This window comes from Convolutriloba macropyga, chromosome 5 (assembly GCF_964194025.1).
Source record: "Convolutriloba macropyga chromosome 5, txConMacr16.3, whole genome shotgun sequence".
In the NCBI taxonomy this organism is placed as follows: Eukaryota; Metazoa; Xenacoelomorpha; order Acoela; family Convolutidae; genus Convolutriloba; species Convolutriloba macropyga.
The window spans coordinates 33,045,210-33,073,165 of record NC_134472.1 but is presented as its reverse complement, the minus strand read 5'-3'; the positions used below and the strand labels follow the sequence as shown (position 1 = coordinate 33,073,165).

Genomic DNA, 27,956 nt, shown 5'->3' with positions numbered 1-27,956 from the left:
CTAATTCCTAGGAATTTATGGGAATCAAGGGTGGCTGTTTTCTGGCAATCTGCCGGGTTTGTTTTTAATAGAAGGGATTTGTTTTTTAAAGGATTTATAGAAGTGTCAGGCTGAGTAATGGGCTAAATATCCACCGCTGATAGCTAATTTCACCTTTTGCAATTTTTTTAGGTATTATTGTCCTTCAGTTGAATTTTTCGGTTGAAATTATTAAAGCAGTTTTAGTTTTAAAAAAGTATTATTTTCATCGAAAAAGGATATAGCCGGAAGAACTTCGGTGGAATTCACTTAAAAAAATCTACAGCAATGACAATATTTATTAAATTTTCATAAAGAAGCGCAGACTAGGAAAATAACATATCAGTAAAAAAATTTAAATTCGACACTGAAGTCTGACTTTTACGCAGTTCAATTATACAGATGACGTGCCAAGATTTTTTGCTCACAAATTGGACAAATGATGATAGGAAAATGACTTCGCAAAGCTGGGGAAACTTTATGGAGTTACGTTATAAAGTCATCTGTTGCGCTCGTTGGAAGTGAGTTTTAAATTGATTTTTCTATACATTTTTTGAACCTACTCTGTCTGTTCCTTTGTTTTGTTTTTGTTTGAAGTTTTTTTTGACATCGAAGAATGATTTAGTTGGTCTTCCTATGCCGTTATTTCGTTGCTCTTTTTCCACTTTCAATGGCGCGAAGTCATTTCTTGAACTAATGGGCAGTGAGTTTTAAGCTTAATTGCTTGATATTTTTTTAATAAATGACTTGGGTCTCTCGCTGGATGGCTTTTATTTTTAATAATAAAGTCACTGAAGGTTACATTAAACCCGGTCAACGTCAATAGGGGCTCCTGTATACCTCAGAATGTTTATCATAAGGCATAGTGATCTGAATCAAATAAGCTATTTGAAATGTTTCGATAAAAGTATGTTGCATCAGCAACTCCATCAACTCAATTCTGTATCTGCTGCTATCTATATTCTGCAGCACATTAGTGTAATTTGCAACTACTTCAACAATCGGAGCTCCCGTGGCTTCACGAACTCAAGTCTATATCTTGCTATTCTAAAATCTATCGCTAGGCACACTTTGCATGTAGGGCCTCTAGAGGTAAACGTAATTAAGCCTAAATGCCAGGCCTATTTAACTATTTTTGCGAACACTGCTTCTGTGATGTGATATCTGATCCTCTGTGCAAAGGTGTGCTTCGATGAGGTACTTGACCCTATGTCACCTGGAGCTGCTCACTGAAGCCGGCATGGAGTTTGTGGCCTCCGTCAAATCCCTCTACGCACTGGATCTTACTGGATGCAATGTTCAAGACGGGGTAACTGCTCATTGTGTTCATTTTGCGGATGTTTTGTGTGTGCGGAGAAGTATGTGCCACTTAGGAGATACTTAGAGTTTGGATAAAGTTATAAGCGCGGAGATTTGAGAGTCGCAGGGTTTGGGGAAAGGGTTTTGGGGTGAAATGATAGATGGGGACCCCATTTTCGTTTTGCACAATCTACTACCGCAGTAGTAAGAGTGGTGCCCCTCAAACAGCAACGCAACACAATTCAAGCTTTCAAAACAATAGAAAAAATTCAATCGTTACAATTAAAATCGAAGTATCAAATAGAATTTTTAATCAGATATTTTTAAAGGAGAAATCAATTCTAAATTTGTAAACTTATCAAATTGTACACTTTGATACTGAATTGATAAATTTTGTCTACTCCCTTCTGAACACTAAAAAATACTGAACGACAAGCGGTACTCAACAATAAATATATGGAGTGAAGAACTTGTTTTTTTCGGTTTTTTTTCAAGCTACGGTATATTACTACTGGGTATTCTAGTTATCAGTGTATGGGTGCTGTCTCTATCCAACTACTGGTGTCACCGTTACGATCCCCCGAGACAGTTTTGTTTTTTTGATAACTTAATCGCCATTTTTTTGAACGTCAATTTATCTGAATTTGGGTATTGTATACACATAAATTGGGCTGTATTCCATCTCGTCATCGGGTGAAACCAAACCATTTACATCACATAATCTTTAATTCTATTTCAGGTACAATTTTTCCCCCCACTTTTTAAAAAAATGATACTGTAATTTTTGTTATTATTCAACTAAAAGCAGTACAAGATCATCATGTTTTCAAAAAAAGTCCTTTAAAAATGTAACAAAGAGGAACTAATTGCGAAACTTCTAGAAACCTGTGAAAAAATAAATGAGAAGGATGGAATCATAAAATCTCTAGAAAACAATTTAGCACAGTACGAATTGCAGAAACAGACAGTTACTTTCCAGAAAGAGACAATAAATCGTCTGAAGAAAGATGTTGAATACTTCAAAGAACAGACATCCGAAGTCATTGATAATTTGGTAGAAAAGCAGGATAATTCGCGTTTACTAAAAAAAAATATTGAAACGCCAGATAAAAAATATTATCCGAAAGTGATACCGCGCTTTGCAAGGCAGCTCTTAATATCAGATAGCACATACTGCAGAATCAATCAACAAGACATCTCGCAGCAAACGGCAATACATTCATATTCTTCAGCAACAATTAAAGATATTGGAAATGTTGTTGAAACATATTCTCCTGGGGCTAAGACGGAAACTTTAGTACTACACGCTGGACATAATTCAATTGATAAAGGTTTATCTGGGCAAGATGCTGCAATGCAAATGAAAGTTACAGTTGATAAGTGCATGAAAAAGTTGAAACCACACCGTGTAGCTGTCTGCAAATTTTCACCTGTCAAGGACGTCTGTTATGGTCGAAATAGTAATAATGAGGCAATTACAAAGTTTAATGAGCAACTTGAAATGATATGTCTGGAACTGGATGGTCTATATCCGTGGTCAAAAGTTGAATGTCTTGACAATGCTCTGACAGATAATGATATTTCTTATGACGGGGTTCACCCAAACATAAATGGAATCAAAAACCTTGTGAATAATATTCGTCACTATAATGTCTTGAACAATCTACCTGCAGCACAGAATGTGATCCAACCTCGAAAGATTCCAAATTATCGCAATATTGCTTGAGTTGAATAATGTGAAAGATATGAGAATTTGTTTTTTAATATTAGTAGTTTTTTTTCTGACAAATTTGCACAAAAATTACTTCATAGTCAGTAGGAGCAGTTTACTTCAAGCAAAACATTCGTTATACAATATTGTACATATTGATGGTCAGCTGGATCGAAAAAATTTTTCACCTCAAAGCTGTTCGTTTTCTTTGCAATTTGGTTTTGAGAAAAACATTACACCTTTGTGGAGATGTTGAAAAAAATCCTGGACCCTTTAATACATCGAACTTGCCGACTTTTGATAAAGTGCTAGATCCATCCCAAAAGTGTTTGAAATTTGTTCTCATAAATGCGCGTAGCATACAAAATAAGTATGAAGACCTTTCGAACTTGCTTGAACAACTAATTTCGCAAACTATACTTATAGTAACCGAAACATGGATTTCCGAGCAACACGACACTAATTTCAATATTAGTAATGAACATCTTTTCTTACAAAAAGCTCGATCAAAACAAATGGGAGTCCAGCGAGGTGGGGGTGTTGGAGTTTGGATCCCCAGACACTTCAATGTTAAACGTAAGAATGAATTTGAGATAGCTAATGCAAATTTTTTTGAATCAATGTGGCTCGAAATTTATGAACCTCTGAAAGATAAATGTTTGGTGAATGTTTCGTACAATCCGAGTAAAAATCTTTCCGATTTTTTCCTGAACGAGTTGAGTGCTGAAGTATCTAATGCATATTCCTTAACAGACAATCTTCTATTTGGAGACTACAACATTGACCAATTCAATAAAAATGAGAAAGAAATACTTGATGACTTAACATATGCTCGGGCACTTAATCCAACAAATGTGGACACTCCCACTCGCATCAGCAAAACTAATCAGCCCCTTATCGATCACTGCTTCATGACAAAAAACCAAATTGTAGAATGGAAAGTTTGTTTGCCGCCCATTGAGGTTGACCACAATATCATATTTTATCAGAGTAATTTAGAAATGATAGGGAGGAACGAAGATACATATTTCTTTAGAAGGAACATGAAATTTTTCTCGGGGGAGAAATTCAACAGGGACTTGGCTTTTGCGGACTGGCGACCTATGGATCGAGAGGAAAATTGTGATGAAATGTTTACAAAATTAAATGAAGTTTTTCAAAGTATACTTGATCAGCTGCACCTATACAGATCTGTGATTCTTCAATAAAACAAAACAAAAGTGATAAACCATGGATATCCAAGGAACTCAAAAAATTAATAGCAGAAAAACATCATTTGTACAATCAATACAAATTCTCTCAAAACTACGATGTTTTTGACGAGTTCAAAAAAATGCCGTAACCTAGTGAACCGAAAATTACGAGATGCACATCACAAATATTCTGTTATTTTTTTAAGCAATATGAAAGATCGAAGCAGAAATGGAATTTCATCAATAAAAAATTAGGAAACCAGAAACAAGGTATGAATGTGTCTGAAATTGAAATAGACGGAGCCAAGACCGTTGACAAAAAGCAATCTGCAATGCATTTAATAAATATTCTGCGGAAATGGGCAAATATTCTGGTGATTTCGTTCCTCTCAATATCCCTAGGTTGGACCACTGTTCTGAAAAACTCAATTTTAGAGTATTGACTTTAAAAGAAATATACAAAACCATCGATAGTTTAGAAAACAGTAAATCACCGGGTCCAACATTTGTCCATGTATGGGCTTTAAAGGTGGCGAAGTACGCAATTGGTACTCATCTGCAATTTATTTTTAATGAATGTATTCAAAACAGTGTCTTTCCAACTGTTCTAAAACATGCATATGTCACACCAATTCACAAAAAAGGATCAACAACACAAGTGTGCTACTATCGACCAATTTCGGTCACACCAACTTTTGCTAAGCTTTTTGAGAAGCTTCTCCTTTTGCAAATGATGGATCACATTAATAAAAACAATCTATTGAATAAAGAGCAATTTGGATTCCAAAACAAAAAATCTTCAACAGATGCAGTATTGTTTTTCAATGAGACAGTAGTACAAAACCATGAAAATGGGCAAAACACTGCAGCAATTTTCTTAGATCTTGCAAAAACATTCAATTCAGTTTCGCACAAAATATTTCTTAAAAAAGCAGAGTGCTTCAACTTCTCTGAGCCTGCAGTTAATTTATTGAGATCTTTTCTCGAAGAAAGATCACAATGCGTCAAAATAGGCACCGAGGTCTCAGAACACATTTTCGTTAATCACGGAGTACCGCAAGGCACAGTATTAGGACCCCTAATTTTTCTTTTAGACGTTAACGATTTTTCAGAAAAAATCAAAGGTGACTTTGAGCTTGCTCAATTTGCAGACGATACTAGTATTTTTTGTCGATATGAACCAGGAGAAACAATTGCAACAAAAATTGAAATTTTACTGAAAACAGACAGTTACTTGAAGGAAAATCAACTCACTTTGAATGCTGATGAAACAGAACTACTTTATTTTTCTACCAGGGAGGAATGAGAACCAAAAGTTACTTTAGATTTAAATTTAATAAGATATAAATTTAATAAAATCTGCTGAGAGTTACCGTTATTTAGGAATACACCTTGACTCAAAATTGACTTTTGAAGCACATCTAAATATAGTTTTAAAGAAAATGGTGGCCGACATTCGCTCACTGTATCTAGTAAGAAACCATATACCTTTGGAAGTAAGGTTGCAAGTTTTCAAATCTTTAGTCCTGTCTCATTTGTCGTTCAGTGGAGTTTATTTACGAACATTGTCAGCAAAAAATGTACAGCGTATAAATCGACAGATTAATTGGGGCATAAAAGTGTGTTACATGCGTCGTAAATTCGATACCTGTCGTGATATCCTTCTCAAATCGCATGTCCTACCAGCTGAATTAATTATTTCAAAGTTTAGTTTATTGAAACTCCACACAGACTTGAATCAGAGGATAGTATCAGCAACATTTAAAAAATGTGCAAACCGCCTACAGTTAAAACAGAACAAATGGACAAAACAGCTGATAATAAAACCACAAAAGTATACTAAGCAGAATAAAAGATCTTTGATTTTGAAGAGCATACAAAAATGGAATAAATTACCCTCTAACGTAAGAGCGACGGAGAACAAAATTCTTTTCAAAAGAAATTTAACAGAGTCTTTGCAACGTCAGCATGAAAGTTTTCCAATAGAGAGACAGTTAGGATCATTCGTGTCTTATTTTTTTATATAGTAGAACGAACAGCTTAATGGGTAACATCAATTGATAACCAGAAGTTTGATGTATAATTTTGATTATTTCAATAAATATTCGTGATTGTTCTGAAGGCATGTAAACTTTAACCTTTCGGTTATATTATTAATTTACATGTTTGGAAAAAAAATAATTAGTGATTTGATGTTACGTGTTAATGCTTTGTTATTTGAACCAGTCATTAAATAATTTAGATGGGATTAGTTGTTTGTAACTGCAGAAAATTATTCAATCGTATTATCAACAAATATACCCCCTGCCATTTTATCAAAGATGTAAAAGTGTTACAAATTGGTTTAAAGAAATTTTTAGTTCAAGGAAGAACAAAAAATGGTATTACATTTGATATGCAATTTACTGGAGCCAAACTGATTGAAGCAATCAGGCGACCATGGCGCAGTCGGCAGCGCGTAAGTCTCATAATCTTAAGGTCGTGAGTTCGAGCCTCACTGGTCGCAAAGTTTTTGAAAGTCGTTGTTTTTAATGCTAAATGAATTTTTCATGTCAAAATCCAAGCAGCGGTAACGCTTTCAATATCCTTAGCATAGATAGTGTCTGGGTCTTTCCCATTATAGCCCCCCCCCCCCCCCCCAACTTAGTGGTCAGATAACCTATAGCCCCCCCCCCCGAATCATGGTAAATATACCATAATGGGGGGCTATATTTTCATGGGGGGGGCTATAATGGGAAAGACCCGTGTCTTCTTCTACGGAACGGAAGTTTTGTATCGGTTTTGGCGTTAACTGTCAAATTCCTCCAATTCCAACCATCAAATTCCAAGCAGTGATAGTAACGCTTTCATTGTTTGAAATATAATTGTATGAGCTGAGTGCGATCCTGGCTGGCTTTCTATCAATTATAACTCCTTCAGAAATCTTAATTTGGTTGGATTTTTCTTCAATAAAATAGATAGTTGTGCATTCCTTACTATTTGGCCAAAATTCAAAGTTTATAAGCGTTTGTTGTTCCGACCCACTTGTGAGTGGAGGCACTATATACTCAAATGGGTTTTTTATCAGTCAATTTTGGGCGATCAATATATTCATCGTAGAGAATTGAGACTGGTATCATTATAAAACCCGTGCAGCGTAAACTATGGATTTAAAAAGATTTTTTTTAAGGGGATTATCGTGGTTTCAAGTTCTGTGAATAGCAGACGGAATTTCGTTTTTATTCACATTTTGCTTATTTTTTTGCCAAATTGTTGCCAATTTTGCTTAAGTTTGTTAAAATTGTTAACAACAATGTTATTGGTTTTACTTTTAAGGATAGAGAAGCTTTGTCGAAGGTTTTATCGGAGACTTTTTACTATCACATTTTGGATTTTAAATCAAAAATGGCTCCAAATACGCTTTTTATCCCACTTCGTTTAAATGTGCCTGTAATAGAGACCTAACATTCGCTGTCACAATCTTTTCAAACTTCAAAAAATTCTTGTTGTACTTTCGTTTTCTATAGGAGTCTTCTGGAAATAAATGTTTGCCGGTTTTTCGAAATGTTAACTCAATAATTATACAAATTGCCTCACTCATTTTTGTTTTCTTGAAATAATTCATTTGCTAATTGATCTATTTTAATAACATATAGAATTATTAATTGTTTTGTTGGGCGCGCAGCAAAATCTGGGCTAGGTGTGGACTCATCTTGTAATGTTACAATCAATTAATTTTCGGATTATATTGGAGCGCGGTCTTTTTCTTATTTTGCAATTTTGTTATTAATAGCCGCCCTCATCTTCTCAGCGGGCTATTATAGCGCTCCTATTTTTTTACTTCGTCGAATAAAAAAATGTTTCGCTTTACCTCATTTTGCCGCTTTTTCAACATTTTGCGTGATATCTTTTTGACTTCTCTAGGCTAGTTTCTCTCTTCTCTCATTCTGCTAAAAGTGATTTTGAACATCAGTTGCTCAGCAAAGCAATTCAAAATGAACAGAGTTAGTATAAAAAATTGAAGTCAGAGATAAGACGGGATAAACCTATAAAGCCCAATTTTAGATGCCCGCTATTTGAACGTCGTTCCTATAAGTCTTAATTACCATCTCTAATACTTATTGGTATTGATTGTAGCCCCTATAGCCTCTCTCTAAGAAACAGAAGTACGTTATGTTCAACTAAGAAATGCCATCAAAATAAATCGGACCTAAAAATGTTTTTGTACAAAAATCTCTTTTTTTTCAATATCTTCTATTCTTTCAATCCCAATCATGCTTATTGGAATCAACGGCGGCTATTTTCCGGCAATCTGCCGGGTATGTTTTTTTATGTTGATTACCGACAAGAATGATTTCAAATCCTGGCCCAAAAAATTATTGATCCTTTTAACAGCAAAATGAGGCCAAATGAAGATATATAATGTCTTTGGGGAAAAGCTAATAGTTTTAATGGCTTTGACTGTGTCTTTTCGTAAGCTTTAATTGATTTCTTTTGTTTTGACTTGACATGTCATTTTTTTGGCAGCATAATGGTTTTGTCTTATTAATAACTGATCCAAGGGGTTCCCTAAGAATTATAAGTGAACCTAGACATTGCTTTCAGTTATCTAATGCCTCGTATGACTTTAAATATATTTCTATTTAGAAAAATTGAGTGAAATTTGGAAGTTTGCAAATATTTTATTCTTTTCTGTCCACATCTTGCTTAGTATCAATTTATACAGTTTCAAATTTATATTTATTCCATATGATGTAACAAAAACTTATAGTGGTTTTATTTTTAACTAATGGCTTCTTGGATTTCTTAGACAAAATTTCCTAAATTTTGTTCTTTTTGCATATTTCCTGTATTTTGAGGTTCTTATTTGTTCCCTTTTCAAATAATCACTTTAAGGATAGCTCCAATTGGCATTGAAAGAAAACGCAAAGGTACATTTTCAATGATTTCCGTAAGAGCTTATAGTTTTATTGTCTACGAAGCCGTTCTCTCACTGAGCATATTGTTGTTTTTTTTGTATTTGCTTCTAATTGTGGTCCTTTTTTGTTGTCGTACGGCATATTCCCGGCAAAAAAGGCTTTATTGCTTCAATGAATGTTCAAATGAAACGGATTTCATTTTATAGCTAACGGTTTAAATCTCTTTCGACTATCATTTGAGAGAAAGTATTTGTGTAATTCCCAAGTATTTTAATTTGCAATTTTTGTTCTCTTTGTCGTCGACAAGTACCTTAGTCTCATTATTGACTAGGCTCATCAACTTTCTGTTCGTCCAAACTTTTTCTTGGTTGCGCTGTTGGTTACGTTTTGACTGACGTATTTAGAGCTTAGAAATGTGTTTTCATAAGAAATTCGTGAGTTTTCGAAACTGCTAGTTTTTGTGGTTCTTCCTCTTGTTTCCTTTATGTACTGCTACGCGATTATTAGCTAGGACAAAATTGATGTCTAATAAGTAATGCTAATTTTTGAACGTTTTGTCATTTAAAAACCACATTTTGCTGTTATTGCCGGAGATTGTTAGGTTATCTCAGACAAAGTATAGCAACTGCTATTTTGGTCCTTATAAGTTCTCTCGAAGGAAATTTGAATAATTTATGGCTAATTTTTGGCTAATCTGTTTGAGCTATTCTGTCTGAATTTTATCACGCTTAACTTCTTGATTTTTGAGTGATATTAATTGCTCTGTCATTCACAATTTCATGGAGTAGATCTCAAGTGGTGGCAGTTTACTAATAGAAGTGGCTACGTGAAACGCTCGCCGAAATTGATTTCATTTTAAAATTTTAAATCTTACTAGTGGTGGAGGCCTATTTAAGGAAATTTAATGAAATCATTTGGAGCCCCTTGCTAAACCTATTGCCCTGCTACTGTCACCACCTGCTTAGGCCGGCTATAATAGAAACGAGCCACAATTAGTCATTGGAGTGCAATTCGTTCGACATCAGTCGGTTAAGTTTAGCCTGGCTGTCGATTTTCTGACGGGCCAAAAGTTGGGTAGGGTAAATTGATAAATTTTACGGACAGTGCTTAGTTGTATCAGCCAAATTTAACAGCTTATTTTAGAGCGAGCATTAATGATTGAATTGATATAGTTTAACTATTTTTATTTTAAACTAATAGGTCCGTAAAGGCTATCTGAAGGCATCATATCTTGAAACTTTAACAATTGATATTCTCATTAAAAACTTATTCGTGATAACTGGTGTACATGGGATCGTTTCAATGAATTTTTTTTGCAAAACTGCATTGACACACCAATGAAAAATGAAGATAGCCAAATTTGTCAAAGAAAGGTTTAATGCCAGTTAGGAATAATAGACGTTCTCACAGAACATTAAAAAAAATCAAACAGATAGATTGATGTATAAAGAGGGAGGGAAAGAGAGAGAACGATAGCAGCAGAAATATATAATGAGTCGGAGAGCAAATAGATTTACAATTACGAAAAAAATCCAAAAGACAGAGCAAAAGAAGGCTGAAAGCAGAGAAGGAAAACAGAAAAATGAGTCTGGGAGAAAGCCAACGGAAGCGAAAAGCGATAAAAGGGAATTAACGCGAAAAAGAGAAGGAAATTGAAAGAAAAAGAGAAAGGAAAAAATAGAAAGAATACAATGCAACAAAAACCAATAGAACATCAGGAACCCACCGTAAGAAAAACGATAGGAAACAAAAAATGGAATCAAAAACAGACAAATAAAAAGAAAAGAAGTTAGTAAACAACCGACAAAAGAAATAGAGAGAGGGAGAGAGAGAAAGGAGGAACAAAGAAAGTGAGCGAAAGAAAGAAAGCAAGAAAAAACGAAAGCGATAGAATGAAGGAAAGTGGGACAGCAAAAAGAAAGAAGCTGAAATCATGAGAGACAAAGTACAAGAACAGCGAGATATTGAGCAAGCGCAAAAAGCAAAAGCAAAAATTAGAGTGCGAAAAAAGTATCACATTTAAAGAAAACACTTGAAGAGCAGAAACAGAAGATCGCACAACTAAAAAAGAAAGGTAGAGAAAGAAACTGAAGAGAGAGAGAGAGAGAGAGAGAGAGAGAGTGAGATACAACAGTTCAAAAGAGAAAACAGATCCTGGGTGAGACGAGTATTTCCGGTTCTCATAACAAAGATTAATGTGCCAATGAGAACACGATGGATTGGCAAGCCTTTGCGATTGCTTTTACGAAGTCAACAATTACATAGCTGAGTTAAAGGGCTGGCTAATGCCACCAACAAAATTTTCCTCGAAAAAATTAAAGACGGAAAATTATATACCTATCATGTTCTGTAGGCAGTAATTTAGTAGTAACAGCCCTTTTTATGAAAGTCTTCTTCTGAGCTCCATAATTTTGTATTTTTTTCAAGGCCTCAGTTTTGTCATATATAATTTTTTGGCACCTAACTTTAATTTTTGCATCGGCACTTTTTGGGTCTTTCACACTTCACAGATTTTGTTCGCTGAATTCTGTATTAAAAAACTTTCGTACAATGAAACTTTGTCAAAACAAATATGCATCATACACCTTTTAATCCTTGACGTCTTCGGTAACTTTTCTTTCCCAGACTTTCAGGACAACCTTTTTCATCAACAATTTTTTGACAATGAATTACGAAAAACAAAGTTTTTGTTCATAGACTGTCTTTGTCTTGGCACAATTTCGATCATTTACCTTTTCACTATCAGAATCTTTTCGGTCACAGACCGTTCTCTGAAGAAGTTTTTAGTCACACGACCTGTTTCTGAACAACTAACCTGCCAATGATTTTTTCGACACTATTGTTTTTTTGTCATTTTCATTTTGTTGATTATTGTCATTTTCTTTTACAAAAAAATTTCGGCAACAAATTTTTTCGCTCAGCATTTCTCGGTTGATGACACGACCTCTTTGCAACATTTTGGGTCAATGACCTTATGGCAACACTTTTCGGTCAATGACGTTTTTGTAATATTTTTCGGTCAATGACCTTTTGGAAACATTAATCGGTCAGTGACCTTAAAGCACACTTTTTCGGTCAATAACTCCAATTAAGCAACCGCTTAACCGTGTTTTTCGGTAGTACTGTTAAAACAGGCCGCTCAGTTATGCCTCTAAAACATGCCGCCGTATGTGTTCGCGCGATTAATATATAGATGTGGAGTATAACTGTTTTCAGAATTAAGGATCTCATCATAGGTTCAACGCCCGGGGTCAAATGCCCACACAGGCCTCAACGTAACTGTAACTCTGTGAAGAAGCAAAGAGAGTGTCACCTCAAAAAGATTAAAATCAAATTTAAATTGATATAAAAAGACCATTATAAACACGAAATGTTTCCAATGTACAATCATGAAAAACTGGCACTAGACCTAGGAATGAGTATCAGTTTCGTCCTTGTAAACTTCTGTTAATTTCGGATCACCTCCTTTCAAGCTTTCACACCTGTTCTTTTTGACGATTTATCGTCTGGTTGAGGCAATCCAAATGAAGCAGCACTTTATCGGACTTACAATCCTGGACAATAGTTTCTAAGACATCAAGCAGTCGTGTGTACGTTTTTTGTTTTGTTTGAAAGTATTCATTCGCTGAAAATATTTGGTAAATATTTTTTTAAACGCTGAGGTGTTTGTTTTAAATTTAGCCTACATGGTGATGCACTTTGGATTGACGGCAACGCATGCTGGAATTTTGATTGAAGAAATCTTTGACCTCCTTTTTTGTTCTAGAGTTCAATTAACTTCTCAACTACTTTAATTGCCTGATTAGGGACTAAATGAAAAGACTAATTCGATAGTTGTTGTAATTTGGCTTTAGAGTCCATAGCGTTATTTTCTTGACAATTATGAGCTTTTATTTTACAGATTAAAATCGGAGTGAATTAACTGAGGCGTGAAAATGTTTTATTCACTCCTGAGGCGTTCCGCACCTATGTTGATCTCTAATAATAGGACTCATTAAAATTTGATTAGATTTAATTATCCTCAATCAGTAGAATTTTAAAATGGGTTTGAAACAAAGTAGAGGTTGAATTAATGTGTTGTTAAATAATATAGGGTTGAAAATCCGGGGATAAATTATTGGCTGTTAAAAGAATAGGGGCGAAGAACACGACACCTCTCTTATAACATCATGTGAGCCCCCGGCGTTAATACCCCCTCCTTCGATCCCATTCAGGCTACAAAGAGTCGAGTCGGAACCTGTTCTTCGAGAACAATTAGCCCCATCATGGTCGGCTACTTTTACTGTTCACTTTTTGGACCTATTCTGTTTTACCCTCTCCGTGTTTTCTATGCCCCCAATTACAATTTAGCTGTTGTTATGTTGTTGCACTGCTGTTTAAACAATAGTATGATCTCGGCTCTTCTAATAATAGTAAAACAAGCGGATCAGGATTATTGGGAACGTATTATCCGGGCATGTCACTGAATTCTGTCATCGAGATTAATTCCGATGTGTTTACAGATATTCGACATCCCCCCATCGCTAGTTCTCCTTGAAAGTTACCATTATCAATGTGACAGAATATGATACTTTGATTGCATTGTAAGTTGAAAACGAATTTAAAAAGATGTCGTATTCAAATACAGTACTACTACTTTTGTGTAGGGAATGCACAACCTAGCCAACAACACAAGACTGAAACACTTGAACCTGGTAGCCAACACCCTCATAACAGACCTGGGCATTCAGAAGTATGTCAGCTCAGTGCCAGATGTGGAGGCCATCAATGTCTCCTTCTGTGTCTCACTCTCTGATGGGGCATTTAAAAACATAGCCTACTCGTGCAGGAAATTAACTGTTCTTGGATTGGCTGGATGCACATTGGTCAGTTCAGATTTTTGTTCCAACCCTAAAATTTTGGCCCTTTCTATTGAGATTTTTCTTTTTTGAACAAGAAAATTTAAATCATTTATATTTCTTTGCTTTTGATATCAATCAAGACACTTAGCCAGCGATTTATTGCTAAAAATGAGCCAGATAATGATAAGCACATTTAATTGTGATTGAAACTTAATGTTTTATTTATTTGGTTCTTTCTAAAAATACTTTACCCTGGGGTTAAATTTTGCCGGTCAAAGCAGACATAATTTTACTAATATTTTTAATCCTACAGACGTAGAATTATAAACTGCTGTGTAGAAAGTGTATACATGAACTGTTTCCTCTTCCGCAATAGATTTTTGTCAATTGTAATTACAGCGCACCTTCATAGCTACTTTAATTTATTTATTTACACGCCAACACTTAGGAATAAATTTTTTTGATAAAATAGTAGGAATTGTTTCTTTGACCCCGTTAGAATTTGATCAACTTTTATTATTAACTTTGCACTTTTTACTGACTAATAATAATGTTGTATTATTGTCATTGATGTTGCTGACCTTTAATTTACCTATCCAATGCATGAATCAAATGCCCAAAATAGCGTTTAAACCAAGTATATAAGATTGAAAAGCCATAACGATGTGAATTTAACTGCAAAAGCTAAATCTTTCGTTTTCATCTCATCTTTCATTGGCTCTGAACGCGTGAGTTGTAAATTCACTCAGAACCAGCCTGCGCCCCTACCTTTAGTTAATATTGAGTTGTTTTTTTTAAAATAATTTGTGGAATTTGGCGACAATGGACCAAGACATTTTGTAATTACAAATTAGTATAATTGTTCCTTTGTCGCCATATTCCTCACTATAAGACCGTTTTTTTTTCATGTATTAAGATGGGTTTGGTGGAATTAAATATGTAAAATGGTCCACTTTATTTTGTAGTGGCGCTGGCTCGTAATGCTTTTTGCATAGGTTGGTGACATGACAATCCAGTACATAAGTGGGGCGTGTCCCTTCCTGACCCAGTTGGACATTTCTGGCTGTGGGGATCTGACAGACAAGTCACTCAAGTTCGTCCGGAAGGGATGTCGCAAACTCAGAGTACTCATCATGCTATACTGCAGAAACATGACAAAGTGAGAGAGTTCCCTCACTTTTTCCTCGTATCACATTTTTGTTTGATCTGCGTTGCCGAAGAAACCTATCGATTTTTAGCACCACTCAGGTATTCCATATGGCTACATTTTTAAAGTGATGATAGATCTTCTCCGTTTGTGCCCCCTCCCATTCCAGTTTAGTGGGTGCATATTATAAGCAACCCCCAGATGCGCGTGCCATTTTTTACATTATGATTTGCTATGTAATGATGCTGCACATGCTCCGTATTTGGTGGGGTGCATAACGTACAGGGCAAATGCACAAACGGAAAATATCAGATATATTTTTAAAATGATGATTTTTTTTCACTGATAGCTTTAAAAGATATAGTTTCAATGTCTGAACGAAATAGTTTTTTTTTGGTAGGAAGGCTGAGTGGAGCTACTTTTTCGGTAATAGTGTGATATTAGCGTGAAACTGTAACTACGCCGATTGTGCATTTGTTTACTCCACACAATTAACAATTAAACTCCACATTAAAATGGGCGCACTTATGTTCATGTATTTGTTTAGGTCAACGGTGTCTAAACTGAAGCCGTTTATAGAGGTCGTGGAATGGAACGGGAACTTTCCGCCACCCAATTTCAAAGTGCACTTGAACTCGGTGGCGAATCTTGTGGTCTCCCAGCCTCAAGACAATCAGAACGATAAACATTAGCTCTACGAATTATATGCAGACAATTGCCCAATTTAACAATCACATAATTAATTTAACTGTCCTTTAGAAGCTTGATTTGGTCACAGTAATAGCTACTGTCGTCATTGGGATGTCGTCTCTTTATTTCCAATGTAGAAAACATAATAATTGATCAGTTACATTAATTCAATTTCTATACCATTTCAATGTATCATTAAAAATGAGTATTGTCCGTTCAACTTTTCACAAGAAGAGTTAAGATGTCAGTCCATCTTTTTTGGGATAAGTTACTATAGCCCATGATCATGAAGCCACTGCGGTCCGACAGGTGTTCTTTCTCGTCCAGTATTGCAGGGTTTTGTATTTTTCCGTTATGGACTTTAGTTCCATTAAAGCTCATCATCTGGGTCAGAAATGTCACTTATGTCTTCGTCGGAAGTATCACTAAAGCTAGAATAGTTTCTATCATTGCTACTGTTACTTCTGTCGCAGATCCAGTTTTGGTCTTGACACACGACATACTCTTTAAACCATTCGAAAGTTAGCTCGCGTACCAGATTACTGGCTTCTACGATTACGAGGTCTTGTCCAACATTGAGGGGGTACGCGAAGGGTGCATCGGGATTGACGCGACCGTGGATTTTCAATTCGCCAGGCCCGAAACCGATCTGAACTATCATGTTGAGACAAGGTTCAGACAAATAAGATACCTGTAGCAGTCAAATATTGTTTGCCAGAAAGTTTTTCATTTGACTCGAAAAAATTTGAAATGATTCATTTTTATAGCGAGTTGTAACATCGAGTTTCATGTTATACAAGTTTGATTTTACCAAGTTGTTCTACAAGTCTGAAAATGCTCAAATGCGAACTTAGCACGTCTGAAACGCCAGCCACTATAAATAGAGCACGGCAAGAATTGCTTCTTTAAGTTGAAAATGAATTTTACTGAGTATGACAACTAAAGCACTCACGGATATCCAATTAACTTTTTTGTGACTGTCAGGCTTGAATGAAGTAGCGTTCTCAAGATATTCTTCAGGTGACACACCTGCTCTCAGCTGCCCCTGTTCCCGGTATTGCAACAGTTGGAATAGACAACAGTCTCCTGCAGAATATGAAATGGCCAAATATTACAGGAATGTCTTCAGGCAACAACTACTCAAAGTCATCAAGCAATATATCTGGAAAAATTTTTGGTTTGTTGCTTCATTTGCTGAACTTTACTAGCATCATTACTCAACTGTCATTTGTTAATGTCTTGTATGTTGTGATATCCAGCAAAAAATACCTCGCTAGTATTAGCCAAATTTATATCTTATTAGAAAAGGGTAAGGGCACAATGGATAACTCGTGTTGTTTCAAAAAGAGTCTAAGAAAGCATAAGTCAAGAGTAGCCATTGATGCAAAGCGAAACTACGCTCTTTCCGCACTACTTAACAATGCATTTGATGTTGCTCCACAGAAAACTTTGAGGACCCTAAATACTAAGCCAACCTACACTGCTCACATACAACGTTTGCAAAAAAATACAGCGCAGCTTGTAATACAGTTCTGACATAATTCTAAATTGTACTACCTGAATTTTCATGTCAATCTTTATATTTTTGTCGGTTGTTCTCTTTTTAATTCATTTGCTAAGGAGCAGAAGAAAGAGTTCTACCACCTCGCTGACATAACTTTGTTTTTACTGTTTATTTAATGTATTTATTGTTTATTTACATTATTTTCATTCGAATTTCGGATCTATATATCCACAAATAATATTCGTGTTTTCATCATAAAGTCGTTACTGTTTACAGGCAGCAAATTGTCATTTCTAACATAACATTTTTTTGTCGCGATCAGTCTAAGCATTTGGACTGGCCTCAATTATACACAGCATTGGTTTTTTCACTAGTCGATCTATATCGAGTCAACTTTTCTCTTGCAACCGGCTCTACTCTGAACTGGGAAACTAACACAAGAATGGCAAATCATAATCTTTGTTATTCACAAATTCTGTCGTCATACTTTTCGCGAGAATTTTATTCTCGGGAAATTGCCTCTTTAACTTACACAGTTTAGCAAACCGAATTACCAGCATTTTCTTCTCAACTAAAATATCCCATAAACTTAGCTAACCAGCTAGAGCAACAATGTGCTGAGCAGAAATGGATTTGGAAATAAAACTGAATCTAAGGCGATTCAACAAGAGAAAGAGAATAATTTATTTTACATATTAAGTTTTCACGTGACAGTGATGAAATGCATTTGAACAACAAATATTATCAAAAAACGTGGGGGATTATAGCAGTCAAAGCGCAGCCTCATATATACATTGAATATGGCCAGTAAATGAAACAATATGATAACTATGTTTCAAATTTCTCCCTGAACAAAGAAATAAGAGGACTGACAAATGAACTTATATTAAATGTGCTGTTTATTATAGCTAGTTGAATTGGGCCGCGATTTAGTTCTTTTTTTTCTGCGTTTACGGACACTTTTACAGAATTTGACAATTACAAATGATTACCCTTACATAAGATCTCGTTCGCAGGTAGATGAAGAATAACTGTTTTAACAGTTTAAACTGGTAGAAAACCTATGGAAAACTATAGAAGTTGCGCGAGGATCAATGTGGCTTGATTGATATTCCAGTGGCTGCTTCGGGTTTCTCGGAACTGTTCGGGGTGTTTAAACCGTTTGTTTTTGCTGCTCATGACAAGCTGTCGAGTGATCTTTTCTTTTGGTTTCTTAGGGAGCTGAACTCGGAAGTCTTTTGAAATATTATACTTAACGCTTGAGAATCCGCCTTTATCAGTATTTGAGCGAGCGCCAAAAAAGACTTATCCACAATTGCGATGAACGAAACGCAAAGAAAAATGTATAGTTTAAAAATGATAGACCCAAAATAAAATCCAAAATGTTTATTGCAAAAATCAACGGTGAGACTAAGACTTGCGTTGCTGTTGCTGAGCGGTTGTTAAAAACGGCAATGTTCCGAATAATTGCGTTATCTTTTTATAAGTAGACGAAATTCTCAATAGACCAAAAATATATGAATTTTCGACAAATATTGATATAAAATAGCGGAAGGTTAGTTAGTTCAATAGCGGAAGCTATTAGAGTGAATACAGGTTGTGTCGGCAATTTTTATATCTGCAATGCCATTTAATAAAAGCAAAGTGGGCTAAATAGGTATATTTGTTGCATATTTGGACGCGGGCCTTATGTTCACAAAATTTCAAACCTCCCTCACTCCTCGGAAAACGCGCAACAAATCTTTTTCATTTGAAATTCTACGCTTAATAAAAGCAAAGTGGGCTAAATAGGTATATTTGTTGCATATTTGGACGCGGGCCTTATGTTCACAAAATTTCAAACCTCCCTCACTCCTCGGAAAACGCGCAACAAATCTTTTTCATTTGAAATTCTACGCTTAATAAAAGCAAAGTGGGCTAAATAGGTATATTTGTTGCATATTTGGACGCGGGCCTTATGTTCACAAAATTTCAAACCTCCCTCACTCCTCGGAAAACGCGCAACAAATCTTTTTCATTTGAAATTCTACGCTTGACAAGCTTTCTAACGATACCGCTCATAACTCTGTACAAGGAATGTATCGATCGGCGAAAACGGACTGAATAAAAAAACCAGTTGAGCCTTTAGTTCTTGCACCACTAGAATGGGTCGGAACAAAAAGGTTTTTGATAGAATTTGTCTTAGGTTTCTTTTCAAGCATAAAAGTCATCGATTAATATTTGTAATATTTTAAGATGAAGAAAAAGATTTCCAGAAACTCTTTTAAGTCATAATTTTGAAGGCATCTCAATTCAAAATTTTCTAGAAACTCCTTTCTCTTGTAAAAATTTTTAAAATGTGACAATAATTTAAATTTTTGTCTCTGAAAAACCATAACAAATAGCATTAAAAACTGGTTTCACCAGGAATTCGCGCTCGCTTAATTTTTGTAAACCCCGATTTCACGGACGATTGGAACAAAAAAAATTCAATTGTTCTAACTACGTTTTTGAAGATATTTTAAATTCCTGCTTAAAACTCACCAAAACTTGTTTGCATTAGAGAGAACCAGTTGTAATCAAGGAAGTGCAGTCCAACATGGAAATCAAATTTGCCGAGGTCGAATTCGCTAGGATCATTTCTGGGCGTTCTTGAAGAATGGTAGAAGTATCCAAATAGGCAAAAGTGCTGGCTAGAAAATAATAGTACAAATCACATTTAGCGCATGATTCTTGTAGCCTTGATCAAACGATCATGTCCAAAATGAGCTCAGAATCCTAGTTTGTTAACAATTGTCAAGACTTTGATGCAATAATTCCGCATTAAACCATAAATTGAACAAACTGGGATATTAAGTGAACAAGAGTTGGTCGTTTTAGAACAAATGTAACCCCTCCCCCCCCCCCCCCCTCCCCCCAGGAAAAGTTATATGCCCACTATATGCGGGGCAGAATAGATGCAAAAATTCTGAAAATTTTGCGTAGGATTTGCATTTCATTTTTTAAAAAATTTAATTTTTCCTTCGATGAACATTTAATCTTGTCCCTTTTTCTTTAAGAAAACGGGATGATGAAAAGAGCGTTATAGTTTAAAATGCATTGTTTGTATATTGGGGAGCCTCTACATCTGAATTTGAAACCTGAGAATTGCACATTTTCTGCTGAGCATGTCCCAGCGACTGGGAACGATAAACGTCTGAGATTCCCAGATAGAATCAATCTGCTCTCCGGTGTACAGATCTAAAATGTACATACAGTAATTACTATCAAATAAAGACAATTTGACAAAAAATTGTTTACAGTGACTTTCAACGATGGATAAAATAACAAGTTTTTAAAGTGAACATTGATTTTGGCTGATCTCACATCAGTAAAAAGGTTTTTTATTTTAATGAACTATCAAAAAATGTTGAAGCTAAATTTACGAGAACTATAGATTATAAACATATGACAATTAATTAGTTCAGCTATTTGCCTTCTTTGAAGGTCACGCTTTTCTAAATGTCTCATTAAATAAACAAATTTAGCTTAAAAAGAAGTCGACATATGTCGCCCAACAAATAGAAAGGAATGCATTATTTAAAAAAACAAATTTAGTGCGCCAATTAGACGCCAAATTCTTGAACCTAACATGGATACAGAACAATTGATGGATGTTCACATGGTAAACAACATACGCAAGACGTTAATTTTGCATGAAAAAATATAGGCTTCCTTGTCGTCACAGCTAACTTCAACCATTGGGTAGTGGAGAATTGACACGCAGAACAGAAGGATCAGAGTAAAAATGGTGCACAAAAAACTACAAAAAAACGATTGAAACGGGTTACTTTTGTCTTGTTAAACTAACATATAATGCGTATTGAAGCACAATCAATTAGCAGTAGTTCCTACTTTGTCTTCTTATGAAAATTATTTTTGCGCAATAAAATTAGTGTTATTGTGTCCCCTTCATAGAAGGTGCCTGAGCTGCTGCTGTACTGCTGCTAACTGAGCATCCGGCCTGTGAGTACAAAGAGTCAAACGTAGCAAAATATTATGTTTGAAATTTTTAGGATTGAACTGGTAAATATTACGAGATTCCGTATTGACTGATCAGTAGAAAACTTAATCCAATTTGATATCGAAAAAAATAAGATCCACAGACAGTCATAAACTGAATTTGTAATGCAACTGTAACTTTAGTGGAAAGCAAACAGCTATGAATTCTGATAAAGATAGTGCTAAAGGGAACAATTAAAAGAGCGCCAATTAAAAAAAGGAAGGCAAACCTTATTTTCAAAATCGAAAACGGAATTGAAGTTCAATCCCTGCTTGAAACTGATAAGCAAAGTTAAAGCAACCCAGCAATTCAGCAGTAATAATTAGGCAAAGAAAAATTACATCTGGAATGGGATCTTCTGGACGGTTCTGTTGTGCTGCCTAGAGCATTCTTGAGAGGCACTTTGGAAAGCCTCAGGTGAGCATCGACGCACAATGGAAGGCAAGTCAACTCCAGGCTCTAACTTTTTTAACGTGGTCTAAGATTACACAAAAGTTAGTTGTTTGATATCATACTCGATTATCAATATGACATTAGATAAATTACTTCAGGTACCCGAAGAAAAGTGGTGGTTCAATTTTGATCATAAATGTGAATACTGGCCTCAACTTTGTTATGTTCAAAAAATGGCTATCGAAAATTCGTGAATGAAATCGTTTGTTTAAAGCGTTCAGAGGAGAGTAAAATGAAAAGGAACGACAAAACACAAAAAGAGACGAACAATTGCCTAAGATTTTGAACTTCAGTGAAAACTCAAATTTGCAAGAAATGATGCAAACGTAAAACAATCCCTGTCCGCTAGATAATGGCGCTCAAAAATTTTGAAGGCATAGTTTATTCAGGAACATGAGTTTGACCTATCTGTATGAAGCAGTGAAAAAACAAAGCTTATAATACGGATATCTGGACAAAAGACCCGCAGTCGAAGAGAGTAAGTTGAACGCGTGCGCTATAAATGTACGAGTCAAGACGCAAGATCAGTTGCCATAATTAGAAAACTCGGACATTGAAGAAATTTGATGACATTCACGATGTCAACATTCTCGCATTAACAATCAACTAGAGCAGAAAAGTGACAAGTTTTCTTCAGATAGTTTCTCTCTCAATACATAGCAGCTGTAACAAGCCGAACACTTGTATTCTGAAAAATGAACCGAGGCTTTTATTCAGCGGTCCAAGCGTGTGAAAAAAAGTTTGAGCACAACGCACCATTATCAAACTCAATATAGGTGGCTGACATCAAAAAGACTGATCCGAAAGAAAAAAAGTCTTCTGTCCAAAAACGGACTGCCTTGAGAATTGCGTTCAATCAAAGCATTAGAACAACCGTTGATCTCGTTGAGAAGCAGGAACTACAACTATACCAAAATTTTGCGAAGCTACAGCCAGTTGAGTGTTCTCCCAGAAACAGCTCCAAATTAATAGAAATTTGCGTCAATTTTGCTCAAAACGCTTATGAGCTACAAAACCCTTGAGCTACAGGACGGGGGCATTGAGTGAACTCCTTGCCGTTCCAAAGTGTTTGGGATGCGTATTTACTGGACCCATGACAAATAAAAGAACTCAAAAAATTTTGTCACATGGCCTTGACAAAAAACGTGAAATTGGCTGAGAATAACTAAACAAGGTTGGACATTAATATGTGAAAATAATTTGGCAAAAATTCCGATCAAATTTGGCTTACAAGACGCTATTGGAAAGGAAAGGTGTTTGTCACATCCTTCAGTGCTGAATCTAAATTTATCCAATATGGAAATGCAGGAATTGTTCTCGTTCGAAAAGTATAAAATCAATTGTCTAACCCGACAGTTACAAAGAGGACAAAATTTTCTTGAGGTTTCTCTTGGGTTCAAAAACTAAAGAAATTGTTCAATGTCAATAATTGGCAATATGTTCAATGTCTTACAATTGGCGATAAGAATTCGCCAGTTTGTGCAATTTCTGCTCTCAAGGGGATGGAGCTCGCTAATGCCGAAATATTTCCAAATGCAAGGCAAGCAATACCAAAACTTCCACATAGTCAATTTCGTTCTCAGTAGTTGTAATAACTGAAGAAGCCGTCGAAGTCTTCAAAACTAAAATTGGAAATTTGAATGGCTAAGGACTTTTTAACCGAATTGGCGTTTGTTAAGGAAAAGTTCAGAGCGGCATTGATAAGACGTCTTTCCATTGCAGGCATGAAGCTGCTAGTAGCATGAGTGGGAGTTTGATGGAAAGAATATATAGTCAAGGAGCATGGAAATGAGATCAATAGTTGCAGTTTCTGACAAGACTCATTTACAGTAGTGCATTGGATACACAGCTCGCATCATAAACAACAAGTGTTTGTCATTGGCATCAGCGCAATTAGTATTCGAAATTCCAGAGATTTTAGTGACTCTCTTTATCGACCTGTTTAAAACAATCTGAAAATGAATGGCCAGAGCATAAGTATTTAGTCTTGGCTTCAGTTTAACAGATACGCCCATATCAATCTTCATGAAACAAGGTAAAAAAAATAGTTAAAAATTGGTGGGAACGATTTAGTAACTTCAACATGCTGTTGAATGCAGTGGCATGCGTAACAAAAAATTGATCAAACCGACGCCAGCAGCGATAAATGTAAAAATTGAACAGTTGCAAAGGCAATCCTTTTTAGTCTACTAGAGAGAGAGAGCAATTTGCGGAAGAGATCAAACCTCTAAAAGCTCAAAATGACAATGCAGAAAGCAGAAGATATTAAAGATTGCAAACTTACTTTATAAAAATTAACTTATTCGAGCCAAAGACAGAACAGGCAAAAAACAATTCTTTTTCAATACAAAGCAGCCAATATATCAAACATCCCGAAGTTGATTTCTTGTAAAATTAACAAAAACACAATCAGCACGAAGAAGCTGAACTTGTGAGAGACTTTGTTCACTAAAAAATATGGGTTTTGGGCATACAAAACGCCCATCATTTAGTCAATAAAAAGTGTGCTGCCTGCAGGAAAACAGAGCGCAAACGATTGCACCTGCAGTCGCAGATTTACCTCAAGAGCAAAAATTCCACAACAGTATTTTTAATTGCATCAGTAGACTTTTATAGACATTTCACTGTTAAGACTAGGCGAAGGAGCGAAAGGGGATTGTGATGTTTATTCACAAGTCTTACTGTGAGGGCGGTACACATAGAGGTATTACCGGTACAAATAGAGTGTCTCGTTGCAATTTTGCGATTTATTGCAGGAAGGGGAAAAGCAACCTCAACACCAACCGGCAAAAATTGTTGTCAGCGTTGAAGAAAGCGAAAGGGCGAAGGCAATCTCCTTATGGTTAATACAGTATTAGCAGTTTCGTGAAGAGTTCAAATCTCCCAAATCTAGGAGAAATTCCAAAAGGCAGCGCATTTTATAGTTCTTGCCCATCGTTGCGGAAGGACTTACTCGTGCTTAAATCAGAATAGGCAAATTTCAATTGGATTTCGATGCAAAGCCTATAAAATCTGCTAATTTGCAAACGTCTTTCAGTTAAATGATTTCTTCGAAATGAGCACAAAAACAATCAAGGCGAAGGCGTTTATAATATAAAAAACATTGTTCAACAGAGTTTGAATCCAAGGCATACGAAACTTCTTAGGATCAATCAAGAACAAATGTCTCACCGGGATGAAAATAATAGTACAACGGTAACACCGGTAGTAGCATATTTACTCAAAGAGCCTCTCCAAGTCCTTGCGTACAATACTTTGGCCTTTTCACTGTCAAAATTGGGTGACGGAAAAAGATTGATAGTATTGTCTGTTGAAGAGTCTAACTGTGAGAACAGTGCAAACGTAAGTGGTACCAAAGTTAGGAACTTATGACTTCCTGAATATACTCAAAAGATTTTTTGCACGAAGATGCAAACCAAACACATTAATCAACGGCTACTCGTTTTTTTGAGCTGAAGGGTTTGCAGAGTGCGTTCAGCGTGGTATAAAGAAGTGTTCGAACAAATTTAATTCAGCAAGGAATCAGATTGAAGGTAAACTCAATCGCAGCACCTCACATTAGAGGCGTATGAGAGCGGTTGGTCAGAAGTTGCAGGAACTGATTGTTTTCAGTGTCGGCGAACCCATCAATCACCGAAGGCGTTCTTTAAAAAAACAGAAAAAGAGGTGTATTGTTGAACAGCCATTTGGAACCAGATCGTTGACTCAAGTCAGTTCAGATAAGTAATGATTTATAAGCATTGACTCCCAATCATTCTTTTTCTGTTAACACGAATCTTTGCGTGCCCTGTCTAACCTTCGTTGAAGAATTTTTTACTCATTTGAAGTTCTTTCTTTTGACATTCTCAAGCTTATGCAAACCTCACTTGTGGTTAATTTTGAGGTAAATTTTAGATATTTGCAAACTTTGAGTGTTAGACAAAAGTGGCGATCTACAGCAAACAAAAACTCAAACAAGCAAACTCTTACAGTTGAACGAATACAATGAAAAGAGATGGTATTATACTTAGGCCATTGAAAAGTAATTGCTACCATGTGATTCGGTCAATCAAAATGTGAATGAGCGATGGAGTCTACAAAAGACAATTTCTCTTCTGCTACCAAACGAGAAAACGTATATGCCACATGTTCAAGCACCAACTTATGTGGTTAATTTCTTACTTAAAAAAGAGAAATTTTCTCTCATCATATCTAACCTCAACCAGCGGACAGTTGAGAACTGACACGCACAACGGAATGTTCATAGTTTAACAAGAGCGTTAAAATGACTGGCCATGCATAGTGAAACGCAATCCTAGTGCAGGCTTAACTGTGTCTGTTATTAAAACTTTTTCTGGATCAATAACTTGTCTGTTACTGTGCCTCGTACAAAGTTCTTGAGATACATTTTTACTTTTGCTAAATCTGCATCTGTTGTTTCGAATAGTGAGTTAAAGGAGTCAAACGGAGCATAAATTATTCTAAATTTTTTTGCATAAACTCTTCTTAGAAGGGTATCTTAGTCTTAGACTTGTATCCCTACCGGAGTGAACTGGTATTCATAAGAGATCCCATTGTGTGATTCAAAATATTTCTATTCTATTTTCCTAATGAAAAAACTAAGATTAGCAAATGTCATATTTGCAATGCAGTGGTAACCTAAAATTTACTAGATAAAACATTTCATAAATGCTTACTGCAAAACCTATTATCTGAACAGATTTAATACCACTGAAACGAACCGGGCGGTTTAAAATGTTCTTTGTCATAAGTTGGAGACAAACGCTATACCATCAAGCTGAAGCTGACTTCAAGATGGCCAGGAACAAAAAAAACTTCAAAAGAACAAAAGAACAAAAGTCCGTTCACTGACGAAGATTCTACCCCTATTTTTGAGGCATTTTCATCGTGTAATGGCGAACAGGACTAAGTCAATTTTTTTTTCGAAAAATTGATTTATTTTTCGATTCATTTCTCAGTTTTGCAAAAATAACAGAAAAATATGGTCAATAATCAAAGCAAAAGTACTCTATACAATTGCAGTTGTTCTCTGATCATGTTTTGATGAAGTCCCCTTCTTGCCATGGAAAAAATAAAAAGGTCTACTTGAAGTTATTCTTCAAAGATTAGCTAAACTCAGTTTCCAATCAGCAGTAGAAATTCGGCCGAATTCTTCTAACACAAAATCAAGTAATAATAATAAGAGCCCAATTTTCGAAGACCGTTCCAAAGAAAACATTCCATTTTTGTGCTTTGATTTCAGCGCTGTCAAGCATGCCCTGGATGGCAGAGAAGATATTGACGCACACACAAAAAAACATGTTTTACATGAAAGTTTATCAGAAAAATTAGAATTAGAAATTACAAACATTAGAATCTGATGAGCTCTGTTTTGAAACTATTGGTTTTCATTAATTTTGAAGCCGAGGATGCAAAAAATTATAATTTCAATTTTTTGCATAATTTTTTCACTCATTTTTTCCTGTTTCATTTTTTCTTAGCTTGCTACTGATATATTAAAATTTTTGTGCTCACTCTTCAAAAAATGGTTATTGTCTCCGGAGTAACATTGCCTTATTGAAATTTTTGCTTTATCTAGATTTTTTATAATTACGAAATATTGTTAACCTTTCTACCTGCTGGGCATCAGAGACGCTCTCAGCTCGGAAATTATCAAAGTATAAATTGTACCTTAATCCATATATCTGGTCATCAATCTTTTGTTTTCTATTCTATTGATGTCATCGGATTGTTGCCTTTTGCAAGTTTACGTCGTTGGTAAATAATGATGAGAATTACAAGATTACAACATACTTTTTCATTATAAATATATGGTAACGTAAAAGTAACTTACGTTGAGCCCAGAAGACGAATAAAAGTGAGGCAAGCATCACGTACATCGTTCTTTACAGCTGTTTTAGTTTCAAGACCGTTTCTATTTACAATATTGTTTACAGTGCCTGTTGTATTTAGTAAATGCACTATTGGTCATGACTACGGTAGCGTTTGCTTATTGCCATGCCACTTTAATCGTTGTATCAAACTTTATGTTGCGTTCTTCGCCTGGTGATTCAATCAATCAAATGCCAACATCAAGACATCAATGTCATCGCTTTCTTTTTAAAAATAGAATTGTTATGAACGAGGTGGGAGAACAGTACACTATTTTACCTCCGTCCCATTTAAAATACAAATTACAAAA

General features: G+C 35.5%; 2 protein-coding genes and 1 non-coding gene across 4 annotated transcripts in view; 2 read left to right on the top strand and 1 right to left on the bottom strand.

The window, feature by feature from the left end:
• The window catches only part of LOC142339340 (F-box and leucine-rich repeat protein 13-like), an 82,818-nt gene extending 66,801 nt beyond the window's left edge, over positions 1-16,017 (top strand). The window contains exons 19-22 of the mRNA XM_075389321.1: positions 1,201-1,327; positions 13,766-13,984; positions 14,956-15,119; positions 15,655-16,017. Of these exons, the coding sequence (XP_075245436.1) occupies positions 1,201-1,327; positions 13,766-13,984; positions 14,956-15,119; positions 15,655-15,799 (655 nt within the window). The 3' untranslated portion in view covers positions 15,800-16,017. The remainder of the gene's footprint in view (positions 1-1,200; positions 1,328-13,765; positions 13,985-14,955; positions 15,120-15,654) is intronic.
• Positions 6,655-6,727, top strand: Trnam-cau (transfer RNA methionine (anticodon CAU)). Its single transcript has one exon. It is a non-coding gene; the product is annotated as a tRNA-Met (tRNA).
• LOC142339339 (uncharacterized) lies at positions 15,972-27,758 on the bottom strand. 2 transcript variants are annotated; one of them, XM_075389319.1, is made up of 5 exons: positions 27,609-27,758; positions 20,421-20,520; positions 19,825-19,973; positions 16,750-16,883; positions 15,972-16,488 (listed from the first exon to the last, which is right to left on the bottom strand). In XM_075389319.1, the coding sequence occupies exons 1-5, from the start codon at positions 27,652-27,654 to the stop codon at positions 16,168-16,170; spliced, it is 750 nt and encodes a 249-aa protein (XP_075245434.1). In that variant the 5' UTR covers positions 27,655-27,758; the 3' UTR covers positions 15,972-16,167. The 2 variants fall into 2 exon arrangements, with proteins under 2 accessions (XP_075245434.1, XP_075245435.1); XM_075389320.1 differs by lacking the exon at positions 27,609-27,758 and adding an exon at positions 27,446-27,490 and having other exon boundaries at positions 15,973-16,488.
• Positions 27,759-27,956: the final 198 nt, after the last annotated feature.

Bases quoted from the DNA above. Each gene is read 5' to 3' on its own strand.
- LOC142339339 (XM_075389319.1), bottom strand. From the start codon at position 27,654: ATGTACGTGATGCTTGCCTCACTTTTATTCGTCTTCTGGGCTCAAC. The intron at 19,974-20,420 runs GTTTCAAATTCA...ATTATTTTCTAG, and splicing joins AGAAAATGTGCAATTCTCAG to CCAGCACTTTTGCCTATTTG. The intron at 16,489-16,749 runs GTGAGTGCTTTA...TGACTGCTACAG, and splicing joins AAAAAGTTAATTGGATATCC to GTATCTTATTTGTCTGAACC.